This window comes from Carassius carassius, chromosome 20 (assembly GCF_963082965.1).
Source record: "Carassius carassius chromosome 20, fCarCar2.1, whole genome shotgun sequence".
Taxonomy (NCBI): Eukaryota; Metazoa; Chordata; class Actinopteri; order Cypriniformes; family Cyprinidae; genus Carassius; species Carassius carassius.
Genome location: NC_081774.1, coordinates 280,001 through 293,977, shown reverse-complemented (window position 1 = coordinate 293,977; position 13,977 = coordinate 280,001). Strand labels below are relative to the sequence as shown.

General features: G+C 37.2%; 1 protein-coding gene across 4 annotated transcripts in view; it reads right to left on the bottom strand.

Moving 5' to 3' along the window:
* Positions 1–13,977, bottom strand: part of LOC132095937 (band 4.1-like protein 3) — a 37,611-nt gene that overhangs the window by 7,992 nt on the left and 15,642 nt on the right. For 3 of the 4 annotated variants that reach the window (XM_059501026.1, XM_059501028.1, XM_059501027.1), the window contains exons 8-14: positions 9,130–9,282; positions 8,960–9,057; positions 8,077–8,240; positions 7,143–7,312; positions 4,225–4,794; positions 3,729–3,782; positions 3,527–3,622 (exon numbers count right to left, since the gene is read on the bottom strand). In XM_059501026.1, the coding sequence (XP_059357009.1) occupies positions 3,542–3,622; positions 3,729–3,782; positions 4,225–4,794; positions 7,143–7,312; positions 8,077–8,240; positions 8,960–9,057; positions 9,130–9,282 (1,290 nt within the window). In that variant the 3' untranslated portion in view covers positions 3,527–3,541. Of the gene's footprint in view, positions 1–98; positions 198–293; positions 369–3,029; positions 3,102–3,526; positions 3,623–3,728; positions 3,783–4,224; positions 4,795–7,142; positions 7,313–8,076; positions 8,241–8,959; positions 9,058–9,129; positions 9,283–13,977 lie in introns of those variants that run through there. The other variant, XM_059501029.1, reaches the window with a different exon arrangement.

The following is a 13,977-nucleotide window of genomic DNA, read 5'->3' as shown; positions in this document are numbered from 1 at the left end:
TGGTGATGTGTGTGTGTGTGCGTGTGTGACCTTGGTGATGTGTGTGTGTGTGACCTTGGTGATGTGTGTGTGTGACCTTGGTGATGTGTGTGTGTGACCTTGGTGATGTGTGTGGTGGTGCTGCTGCTGTTGTTCTCTGATGTGATGGTCTGAGCGCTCATGAAGACGCCTGCATCTGAGTCACCATCCGCATCAACCTGCACACACACACACACACACACACACACACACACACACGTGTTACACACACGCCACACACACTAGAAGCAGGATCAGTGATGAGAGCGCTTCACCTCTGAAGACTCGTATGTGATGGTCTTGGTCTCGGTGTGAACCACAGCAACATCTTGAACCGCTTCCTCCGACTGCTGATTCACAAACACAGAAACCTCTCTGAAACACTCCAGAACTGCTTGAATTACCGTTCAATGATGGCTGAATGATTTGTCAGTTCATTATAAAGACAGCTACTCATTTTAAGTGATAAGGGACCCACAGCCAACACTAAACTCTTTATATATCATTTTATAAATGAATATTCAGTAATACCATCACCTCATCTGCATTGACCCGATCGAATCTGAACACAACTAGAACTGATCTGAAAACAACTCTACTGTCTTCTGTACAGCTGAAAGGATTATCGATTCATTTTTGATGATATCTTCCTGTTTATTAATGTAAAGCTGCTTTAAAATGATCTGTATTGTATAAAGCCCTATAGAAATAAATGTAACTTGACCATCAGTTTAAATTCAACCATTTGTCAAAGTCAAAACCAGGCCAAACGTTCTCAACAAATGGAAATGTCCAGCAGCTCATGAATAAATTCATCCAGATGTGATGAATAGAGTGTGTTCATGCAGCGTTCAGATCAAGACTTAATTAATGAGGGACTCATCAAACACAAAGATGTCCTGAAAAGAAGGTTTTGGAATATTGTGTCAGGTTTAAACAACTTTTAGGTACACATTTATACCCCAAATGTGTATAATATATATATATACAAACTAGTGTGACTAACACGGATACATTTTTGAGCAAATTTGCATTACAAAATAACAGTGTTAGCAGTTCTCTTTGATAATGTCAAAATATAGAAGGATGTCAAATAGAGAACCTTTAAAATGTCTGAAAAATTGCTAAATAGTAAAGAAACAAAATATTTATTTTATATTTTCTGTTTTCATTTTAAATTTTAGTTAAAGTTTAAGTAATTCATTTAGTTGTGCTTTTGTCAATTTTATTAGTTCTATTAAATGTCTATAAAGTTTCAATTAAGTTTTAATTTCTAGTTTTGAACTAAACTGAAATGGAAAATGTTACCTTGGCAACTAGCTGAAATAAAATAATTAAAACACAGCGATAAAACCGTTTAAGGTTTCAGTTTTGGTTAACAATAATTACCCTGATTCACTTCATTAAAAAAAGACAGGAAACAAAAGCTGCTGTTTTCTGCAGCATTTAAGCTGCTTCTAACTCTCCTTCATCTCACTACTGTACTACAGTAATAAAAGGCTCACTGGAGAGCAGATAGGATTCAATATTCAATATTAAAGTGAGCGTGAACTATTGACACTGCCTGCTGCATGTGAACCTAAGCTTCAGCTAAGCTGGCGTATCTGTTTCTCTGGCTTGTCTTGACAAGATCCCTATTATCCAGGTTTAGTTTGATTCCAGAAGCGTCTCTATTGTATGATCTGATCTCCATCTGTCCAGCGGCTGTGAGATACACGACCCTTGTGTGCTTTTCTTTCATAATTCAGTGTCTCACAGCTGCTATTTGAAGCTTGAGAAAACAACATCAATTTGTAGATTTAGCGAAGGTCTTTAAGAAACGACGACGGTGATATGATCTATGATGAGAGAACATCAAATACACCAACGAATCAAACGACCGCTCGCTCTGGAAATCGTTTATAAAACCATCACGAACACGGACGATCAGAAACCAGCAGCAGATGTTCTTTAAGAAAGGATTGACACGGATGGAGCTGCAGATCTAAAGCTCTCACAGCAACAGGAGATGCGTGGTAAATTAGATTTCATCTTATTAATCTCAGAGACGTTTCCCAGACGGATTAATGCGATCCTGAAGAGCATCTCACAGTCAGACGGGGATCTCGTCTGAGAAACACTGAGTTTGCAGACTCGGATACCGCTGCTCAGTGAGGGCTTCATAAAGCTCCGGTCCAGGGTTCTCCAGATTCCAGCAGAAGTTCCCACGATTCTGTGGCAGCACTGTAAATGAGCTCCGAGCTTCACAACACCATGTCTGACTAAATCAGGTTCAGATTTTCAGACAGAAAGGGTGAATCTCATGAACACATTCAGGTTGTATTACACCCCGAAAGCGTTTTTCTTCTAAGCATACGTAGGGCTCTATGAAATCCTGTTTACTTTTTCCCAAATTAAGTTTTATGTTTTTCAAAACTCGTTTTTTACCATTTTAATTTTTCTAGACGTTATAATAATTAAACACCTTTTTTATGATTAAACAAACAAACTTATTTATTTATTTACCAAATACTGTTGTTCATTATTTTACTGGATTAAATTTTAATGATTTCATTACACTGTAATAATCAAAAGCATCTCTCATTAATCGATTTTTATATTAAAACAAAAAAATGTATTATTTTATTTATTTATTAATTCCAGAAATACTGTGTTTTTTCTCTGCTCAATAAATTCAGGTTTATATTTTTATTTTTAATATATGGAACATCTTCCTTATCAAATCATGTTTTAATAATAATTGTATTGTTACTAGTAATACTATCACTACATTATGTAATTTGTCTCAGTTTCTTCTTCGAACTTTTATTTTGACAGGTTGCTGTGAAGACCTTCTAATTTCATATGATATGACTACAGTTTTTCTCAGAAGGGAGGGTCAAAGGCTCATGAAGTGGCTCTCAGAGCAGTCCTAGAGATCGTTCATGTGCTCGTATATTGAGACACGTGCTTCAGTATGCATTTAGTAAACAACACACGTGTTTATGATGTAGTAAACAGAAATATCTAACCTCCACAGCATCAGACGAACGATCCGGCTTCACTGGAACATCTTCAGGTTCAGCTTTATCCTCCTCTGACATCTACAGACACAAGAGAGTAACATCAGAGAGAAGAAGCCATGATGGAAAACACACCGGATGACTGTGAACAAACACTCAAGAAAACTAAACAAACGCTTCATATGCAACAGTCAGGAGATTGTTTTATTGGGTTTAACAGAGCCTAACACAACCGGTTTGACCAGTCGTTAGCTTTCCAAACACTGCTAATAAAGAGCTCAGTTAATCAAGGGAAGGGCGTTTAAAACTAAACTAAATCTGACGATATTTACTCACACTCACGCCATTTTAAAATCATCTTTTCCAGCTCAATTTGACAAACATCAGCATCACAGTATCAGCAGCGGAGACAGACATGATGATGATTGGCTTCAAACCAGTCTATGGAGGTTTGCTGGTCTTTGCTGGTTTCTCAGCCTGACTAGCTCGAAATAAAACCCATAAAAGACCATCGAACCACCTTAAAGTGGTTTCTGCCTTCTCAAAACACCATAGATTATCGATACCTGTGTCCTTATGTCAAAGCTGTCCTCAAAGTCAGACTATAAGGAGTAAGAAGTTGAAAGAGAGGATGAGAGACAAGTTATACACTCATTACAAGCACAAAAACACAAGCTACTGGGAATAAAAGTGCAGTAAACTACACACCTCAGTCGCCGATGTGTCATCATCACAAGTGAAGTTGGTTTGATCGCTGTCTGTCTGTTTGAGTAAAGAACATCCCGAAAGAACGCAGCAATAAAGGAAAACAATCCCTGATCAGATCATTATAGACCAGAGATAAAACGTTCTTCATGAGGATGTGACTCAACATGAAAGGAAGGTCTGCTCTTCATAATGCAGCAGAGACGATGAGAACATGAACCTGATGTGATGCATGAGAACAGCGTGTAGCGTTTCATCACATAATCCTGATGGTGGCTCTTCATACATTCTCCAACATGCATCAGACAAGTGAGGATGACTTTTACAGAAGACATTTTCCACAGATGGAGGTTTGACCAGAGGCTTTATTTTTTTATTTCTATTTGTGGAAGGTGCCAGTAGAAGAGCGTTTTCCAAACAATAATGATGACAATAACCGCACAGTATGTGGTGAATGAGAATGAACAGATGAAACACTCTCTCTAACACACACACACACCTCATCGTCTGAACGGTCCTGGAAGCCCTGCGCCAGAGACGATCCGAGCGACGCGGCCCTGGGCTCCAGATAGCAGAGACACAGCGCCAGCGGGAAGGAGAGTGTGAGCGCGTACGGCACGGAGAACGAGGTGGAGAGCAGGAAGAAGAAGATGAAGAGGAAGCAGGGGATGAGTGAGGGAGACTTGATGGGCATGAAGTGATGCAGGCTCTCGGGCAGGAAGCGCAGCTCGGTGAGGTCAGGGAAGCTCAGGTAACCGTCGTCGTCCAGCAGCGAGGGCAGATCGGGGAGATGCAGAGAGAAGGAGAAGAGCGTTCCTCCTCGGCTGCGGCTCTGGTCCAGTCTCTGCTTGCGTGCGGACAGAAGCAGCGCTCGTTCCTCCAGAAGAGCCGCTTTACGATCCGCTTGGGCCTGACGCCGCCGGCAGCCCGCTGTGGTTTTGGCCGGACTGACGGAGGAAGCACGCTTGCGGCTGCTTTCTCTGCGTCTCCTGCGCACTTTAGTGGACGAGACGGGAGAAGACGGGAGAGAGAGCTCAGATCCCAACGGATCCGATGAGTACGGACACGACTGATGATGGTGGAGGGAAAACATGCATGCATAAAATAAAAGTATGCATGTTTGAAAGAAAATAATGTGTGGTCAAGAGAAGAGCAAGAAATCTGTTTAGTAAAGGACAGAAAATAACAGTTTGATCAACATCGCTGATCAGATCAGATCTCTGTGTGCGTGCACTTCGGATGGGTTAATGGCAGAGCACAAATTCTGAGTATGGGTAACCATACTTGGCTGAATGTCACTTCACTTCACTTGTTGTTTACGATTAATCGGTTTATGTACTTATATTTTAGTTTTTTCCATTTTTTCCCCAAGTAAATTATTGATAAAGGGTCTTTATCATTCAGCATAGATTTTTAAGAGATTTTAACCATTTTGCACTGTCATATCCTCATCGAAAATATACCTGGAGTTGTTTTATTATGTGTTAGTGATCCTTTGTTGAACTCTTCTGCAATCAGAACACTGACCCATACTCTAGCAAATTTCACAAGGAGATTTCAAATAATGTTTTCACCATGGCAGTCCTTAGAGCTCCTAAAGTAGTTTAACATCCCGAACAAAGCTTAAGGAATCTTTCAGAACATATTTTCACGAAGAATAAGGATAAAACAGAATAAAATTGCAGTGCATTGTATTTTATTATTTACTAGGAAACAGCTTTATAGCTTTTGCTGTGAAATTGTAAACAATCCTTCGAATAAAGTGCCAATGGCATGAAACCTGAATGGAACTCACAATTTAAAGTAAAATCCATCAGACGGTTGTCCAGAAAAAAAATGGACACACACAAAAAACCTGCTGTGTGAAAAAGAGCAGTGAATACTTAGAAAAAAAGTGCATTTCAAATATCTTTAAACATTTACCTCTCTCATTCAGTCATAATTAGGCTGCACGACTGAATTATTAACTGCTTAACGACAAACTGATCACAGAACATGTTTGTAAAGCTTTAAATGTTAACTGTTAAAAAGCAATGTTATCAGCTTTTACGACTAAACATTTGCAAACAACATTGTACTGGAGAATCTGCACAAATGAAAGTCTTAGGGGCCGTTCACATATCACGCCTAAAAACGCGTGGAAAACGCTAGGCGCGCCGCTTTCTCCTCCTTTCCAAAGCGCTCGCGCAGAAGCGCCCCTGAGGCATCTGCCGTTGCTAAGCAACCATGACGTGCTCTCTCCTTGAAGACGCGGAAATTTCAGCAAAGGATAAATGGATTTGCAGCTCTAAATATCGCTTGCAGTAGCTCTGCTACTAAATTTATTTCAAAATGGAAATCTATATACAACTATGATCAGCTGTTCCTTTCATCTTGACTGAGCTTTTAACGTTGTTACGGGAAAGGATGAAGCTGATTGGTTAGTTCTTGTCACATGACCCGCGATGCGCTTGCAGCATTCTGAAAAGTTGAAATGTTTTTAACTCGATGCTGTGCGGTGTTGGAAATAACGAACTTGAGCGCGCAAAAGACGCGATATGTTAACGTCCCCTTAAACAGTTCAGTAGTGCAGAGTTTACAGGTTACTCTTCTTTTTTGAAGGCTCAAAGTAAATTACTCCCACATCACGCTGAATGCTGCAGAGACGCTGTTCGGGAAGCACGTGACATAAAACGAGGCCAGCTATTGGCTATTCGCTACTTCTCCTGTTGTACTGGCTGAGTAAAACCTCCGGTGGCTCATTACTGCCACACTTTGGTCACCGCAGATTTGAAATATGCACGAAATGAGCCGCTTACGGCAAATAAAAGTTATTTAGCAACGAATCGATGACTAAATTAGTTGACAACTATTTTAATAATCGATTTTAATTGATTAAATCGATTCGTTGTTTCAGCTCTACAAAAAAGTGTGTGGTCAAGAGAGGAGCAAGAAAGCTGGTTAGAATTGATTAGACATCCTTTTTGATTATAAAAAAATAATAATTATAAAAATTTCTGAATTTCCGAAAATTTAAATGAGAGAAATCCTACTACATTTTCATATTGTAAAAGTTTTATGATTTAAACTTAAATTAGATATACTTTCGTATTTCATAGAAATGCATGGCATGCCCTGCTGTAAACTGTGACCGGTTGATGAAAAACAAGCTTATGTTTAATTCTACACATTTAAACCATTCAGATAAGTTATCTAGAATTATTTATGGAGCAGATAAAATACATAAATCCATTTATTAATCAATTATTAGGACTTAACCCTGGAATCAGAGGTTTACCTTTGTATGAAACTTTTTGAAAGCTTTATCTGAACATTTTGCTATAAGATAAACTGTTGTCATTTAAAATCCAGACATTAGTGATTATGCAAACAAAAAGTCATTTGACTTTTACTGAAGTGTCATTCATTTGACGTTACCTTGGTGACGGAGGGGGGCGGGGCCTGTTCTGATTCGTCACCGCTGGTTTTATTCTCCTCCTCCACTGAGTTCATCTCCTCTGCTTTCTTCTCTGGCGTTTCCAAGGCGATGAGGTCATCTATAGCAACAGCAGGTTTGGCGTTTTTCCCGTTGTCATGGTTGACCGTCGCTGATCACACAGATACATTGTTACAATCATTCAGAAAAGATACATTTGATCCTACATCAAAAAAGAGGAACAAATCAGTATTTATATATGCAAAACTCCTTTGTACCTTATACACCAGTACAAACTATATATATATAAATCACTATATGCATTAATATTATTATACATGAACAATATAAACTGCTTTGCTGTAATTATGTCACTAAAATTAATTAATTATATAAATACCAGCGATGCACCAAAATGAAAATTTGGTTGGAAACTGAAAATGTGATTTAATAATTAATGAATTAATCAAATGTATTTAATAAATCAACACTCAGACCAAAACGGAGTTGTACAAACTTTTTTTTTTTTAAATCTAATTTTTTTTATAACATAATTGTTTTTATTCCAATTTGTGGTTGAAATATAACAATTATAATGGTCGCTATAAAAAAAAAAAATTATTTATTCAAACTTATATTAAATAATAAAGACATCAGGTTAAGTAAAAATATGATGAATATTTAATTTATTCCACATATTTAGTCAAATTCAGTGAATCACCAATACATAATGCATAAAAAATATATTATATAAAATATATAATGATGCTAATAATAAATATATATATATTTATATATTTTTTAAGGTGTACATTAATTGTAATTTATGAAGAAGGATGCATTTAGCACACACAGACTTGTAATGCATTGCAAGCTCGCACAGCTTTATAACTCCGTAATGTGTCCAGCAGGTTAGTGTGAGCTAGTGTTACGCACTGCTGTCCATGCTAGCGGTGACCGTGTGTCGTCGCTGGAACTGTGGAGCGGCCCGAGCGATCTGAGAGCTAGCGCGGCGCGTCTGCGCTTGTGTTCGGCCGCTGTAGCGGAACTTTGAGCCCAACGACAGGAAGCGCTTGGGCGGAGCTTCAGGAGAAACCAGCCTATCAGGACGCAAGAATCAGAACGCTAGTTAGTGATCATTTACATCTAAACATCCTCTGATGCTTTTAATGGAAACCTTACACATTTTCAAGCACAAAAGATGAAATATGATGACAAAACATTTGTTTATACCAGTTATTTGTTAAAAAAATAAAAATAAAAAACATCAAAGAGGAGAAAGATTTTATTTTTTTTAGTTAATGATAAAAACACTGAAGAAACAAAATAAAATATAAGAAATAATATTTTATCTAGTTGACATAGCAACATTTTTCATTTTTTTCATTTAATTTAACTTCACGAACTAAAATAATAACAACAACAAAAATATTTGTATATATTTTAAAATAAAAATAATGAAGAAAAACTATAAAAGACATTTTTAAAAAATACAGCAGAATATATAAAAACATAATAAAAACTCATTTTACCTATAAAAACTATTAATATTATTAATAAAACTATTATCTCGATACTAAAATAACACAAAACATTTTAGTGTGAAGTACTACAATGACAAACTGAAATAAAAATTAATAAAAACAATACTAAAATAACATTCATTTAAATGTTTCATTTAAACGAAGCAGTAAAATGACAAACTGAAATAAACAAATAGTAAAAAATAAAAAGACACACTTAATAAAAATGGATAAAAATGACTAAAAGGATTAGATATAAGAAATAAAAATGCTAAATGTTAATGCGCACAGCTGACCTGAAGAAGGTGTGATGCTCCACACACACTTTCCAGAGTCTCTTTGCTGCTTTGTGACTGAAGAGCTTGAAACCGATGGTGCTCTCGAACTGTTCCAGCTGAGAGGAAACAGAAAAACAAGCGTCTTAGACTCGTTCAGACTCCATCAGACAAGCAGCAGTCCATCTCACCTCTCCTGGACGCACTCTGATGTAGAAGTTGTTCCTCTTGTAGGAGATCTTGATTATTTTGGGCCAGGCGAAGCGATTGATGCGCAGTTTATCTCTGTAGACGAGGAGGCCGCTGGAACAAACTCCCAGCATGATCTCCACACCCTCCGAATCCTGACAGAAACACAGGAACCGCTTTACACACTCACATCTTCAGCACAGGAGATTACGGCTGCCTTCACAGCAGGGTTATTACAACACTTAAACTACAACCACAAAAAAACTAAAAAACAAAAATTTCAATATATACATATAACATGTTATATTATATACACACATACAACATTTAGCATTTATAGACATTCTGAACTCTATTGGTGTTAGACAACACGTTTCAGGACCTACTCATTGTCGAAATCATACTCTAGATTTAATACTGTCACATGGAATTGATGTTGATGGTGTTGAAATTATTCAGCCAAGTGATGATATCTCAGATCATAATTTAGTTTTGTGCAAAATTCATATAGCCAAAATTGTAAATCCTACTTCTTGTTACAAGTATGGAAGAACCATCACTTCTAACACAAAAGACTGCTTTTTAAGTTATCTTCCTGATGTATCCAAATTCCTTAGCATATCCAAAACCTCAGAACAACTTGATGATGTAACAGAAACTATGGACTCTCTCTTTTCTAGCACTTTAAAGTTTCTAGCACTTTACAGTTGCTCCTTTACGCTTAAGGAAGGTTAAGGAAAACAGTTTGACACCATGGTATAATGAGCATACTCGCACCCTAAAGAGAGCAGCCCGAAAAATGGAGCGCAGCTGGAGGAAATCAAAACTAGAGGTATTTCGTATTGCTTGGCGGGAAAGTAACATATCCTACAGAAAAGCATTAAAAACTGCTAGATCCGATTACTTTTCTTCTCTTTTAGAAGAAAACAAACATAACCCCAGGTATTTATTCAATACAGTGGCTAAATTAACGAAAAATAAAGCCTCAACAAGTGTTGACATTACCCAACACCACAGCAGTAATGACTTTATGAACTACTTTACTTCTAAAATCGATACTATTAGAGATAAAATTGCAACCATTCAGCCGTCAGCTACAGTATCACATCAGACAGTGCACTATAGACCCCCTGAGGAACAGTTCCACTCATTCTCTACCATAGGAGAGGAAGAATTGTATAAACTTGTTAAATCATCTAAACCAACAACATGTATGTTAGACCCTATACCATCTAAGCTCCTGAAAGAGGTGCTTCCAGAAGTCATAGATCCTCTTCTGACTATTATTAATTCCTCATTGTCATTAGGACATGTCCCCAAAACCTTCAAACTGGCTGTTATTAAGCCTCTCATCAAAAAACCACAGCTTGACCCCAAAGAACTAGTTAATTATAGACCAATCTCGAATCTCCCTTTTCTGTCCAAGATACTAGAAAAGGTGGTATCCTCTCAATTATATTCCTTCTTAGAGAAAAATGGTATATGTGAGGATTTCCAGTCAGGATTTAGACAGTATCATAGTACTGAGACTGCTCTCCTTAGAGTTACAAATGATCTGCTCTTATCATCTGATCGTGGGTGTATCTCTCTATTAGTTTTATTGGATCTTAGTGCTGCGTTTGACACAATTGACCACAACATTCTTTTGCATAGACTTGAACACTTTGTTGGCATCAGTGGAAGTGCATTAGCATGGTTTAAATCGTACTTATATGACCGCCATCAGTTCGTAGCAGTGAATGAAGATGTATCCTATCGATCACAAGTGCAGTATGGAGTACCTCAAGGCTCAGTACTAGGGCCGCTACTCTTCACGCTTTATATGTTACCCTTGGGAGATATCATCAGGAAACATGGTGTTAGCTTTCACTGTTATGCTGATGATACTCAACTCTATATTTCTTCGCAGCCCGGTGAAACACACCAATTTGAAAAACTAATGGATTGCATAGTCGATATAAAAAACTGGATGACGAGTAATTTCTTACAGAAAAAAACAGAGGTGTTAATTATAGGACCTAAAAACTCCGCTTGTAATAACCTAGAACACTGTCTAAGACTTGATGGTTGCTCTGTCAATTCTTCATCATCAGTTAAGAACCTAGGTGTGCTATTTGATCGCAATCTTTCCTTAGAAAGCCACGTTTCTAGCATTTGTAAAACTGCTTTTTTCCATCTCAAAAATATATCTAAATTACGGCCTATGCTCTCAATGTCAAATGCAGAAATGTTAATCCATGCTTTTATGACCTCATGGTTAGATTATTGTAATGCTTTATTGGGTGGTTGTTCTGCACGCTTAGTAAACAAACTACAGCTAGTACAAAATGCAGCAGCAAGAGTTCTTACTAGAACCAGGAAGTATGACCATATTAGCCCGGTCCTGTCAACACTGCACTGGCTCCCTATCAAGCATCGTATAGATTTTAAAATACTGCTTATTACCTATAAAGCCCTGAATGGTTTAGCACCTCAGTATTTGAATGAGCTCCTTTTACATTATAATCCTCTACGTCCGCTACGTTCTCAAAACTCAGGCAATTTGATAATACCTAGAATATCAAAATCAACTGCAGCGGCAGATCCTTTTCCTATTTGGCGCCTAAACTCTGGAATAACCTACCTAACAGTGTTCGGGAGGCAGACACACTCTTGCAGTTTAAATCTAGATTAAAGACCCATCTCTTTAACCTGGCATACACACAACATACTAATATGCTTTTATTATCCAAATCCGTTAAAGGATTTTTAGGCTGCATTAATTAGGTAAACCGGAACCGGAAACACTTCCCATAACAACCTATGTACTTGCTACATCATTAGAAGAATGGCATCTACGCTAATATTTGTCTGTTTCTCTCTTGTTCCGAGGTCACCGTGGCCACCAGATCCAGTCTGTGTCCAGATCAGAGGGTCACTGCAGTCACCCGGATCCAGTACGTATCCAGACCAGATGCTGGATCAGCACCTAGAAAGGACCTCTACATCCCTGAAAGACAGCGGAGACCAGGACAACTAGAGCCCCAGATACAGATCCCCTGTAAAGACCTTGTCTCAGAGGAGCACCAGGACAAGACCACAGGAAACAGATGATTCTTCTGCACAATCTGACTTTGCTGCAGTCTGGAATTGAACTACTGGTTTCGTCTGGTCAGAGGAGAACTGGCCCCCCAACTGAGCCTGGTTTCTCCCAAGGTTTTTTTCTCCATTCTGTCACCGATGGAGTTTCGGTTCCTTGCCGCTGTCGCCTCTGGCTTGCTTAGTTGGGGACACTTCATCTACAGCGATATCGTTGACTTGATTGCAAATAAATGCACAGACACTATTTAACTGAACAGAGATGACATCACTGAATTCAATGATGAACTGCCTTTAACTATCATTTTGCATTATTGACACTGTTTTCCTAATGAATGTTGTTCAGTTGCTTTGACGCAATGTATTTTGTTTAAAGCGCTATATAAATAAAGGTGACTTTGACAACAATGTATATATATAGCATAAATGTTTACTGGAATAAAATGAAACAAAATTAAAAAATAATATTATTTTATTTCAGCTAGTTGCCAAGAAAACATTTTTCATTGAGTTGAAAAGCTGAATTAAAATGAATAAATTAGATTTAAACTAGATTATATTTTTCTATTTTCTTTTTTGTAGAGCTATCAATAGAATACAATTTTAATTGGATTAATAAAAAAAAAAGAAAAAGAAAACTAAAATCGAAACTACGAAATGAATAAAAATGCAAATAAAATAACCTCAATCCACTTCACTAACCCAACAAATCCCAAAGTTATTTTTATATCGTTGATATAATAAGAGTTTTTGTTAATATTTTTTTACTTATTAGATTCTATTATATTTTACTTTTAAGTTTCGTGTTTTACTTTTTAAGAAATGTTGTCTTGGTAAATTAAAGTACATTTATTTTATGTTATTTTATTTAAATAAACATTCATTTAAAAAAAGGACAAAAACACATAAAACTTCAACATTAAAATAAAAATGTAAAATAAAATATAAAACAATATTAATAAAAACTGTTTTGTATTTTTTTCATGTATAGTATTGCATGTATGATATGTTTTCCTATTCAATTTCTATTTAAATGATAATTGTTTTAGTAAAAGTTAAACTAAATTAAAGATATTGCCTTGGCAGCCAGCTGAAATGCAGTTTAAATTCAAGTACTAAAATAAATACTAAAACTACAATAAAATAAATTGAATCTAAATAGAAATATTTTTTAAATATATAAAAAATTACTTAAAATTACATAAAGCTTAAAATTATTTTATTGCATTTATGGTCTTAATTTAGGACCAAACTATGATGAATGGAGCTTTTGCTCTTTTAGGATCTTTACAGTGTTGAAATATGTCCCGACTGATTTTGCATTGCAGGATTCTTCCCTTTATGTTGCACAGAGATGATTTCATGTTCAGAATGAGGATGCGTCTCTTTAAACACTTACACAGTGAGACGATTAAATGAATCAAACCAATGCCGCGTCTGCAGCATCAGCGCTTACAGGAGCGTGACGTACAACACCACGGAGAACAGATTCACGCTCGTGTTCAGCTGATATAGAGGACAAACAAAGCACCTTCCTCATCCAGAGCCACAGAATCACTACAATAACCATCACAGACAATAAGAACACACATGCATGCACAAACACAGCATCTTACCTCCTCCTGCAGCACTGCTCAATGCTCAAACACACTGCTGAGCAGCTGGAGGACGGGGCGAGACACACACACACACACACACACACAGAGTGATCACTCATCGATGATCACATGAGCAGCTGCACAGACCCTGAACGATGTCATTTAAAGCTGCAG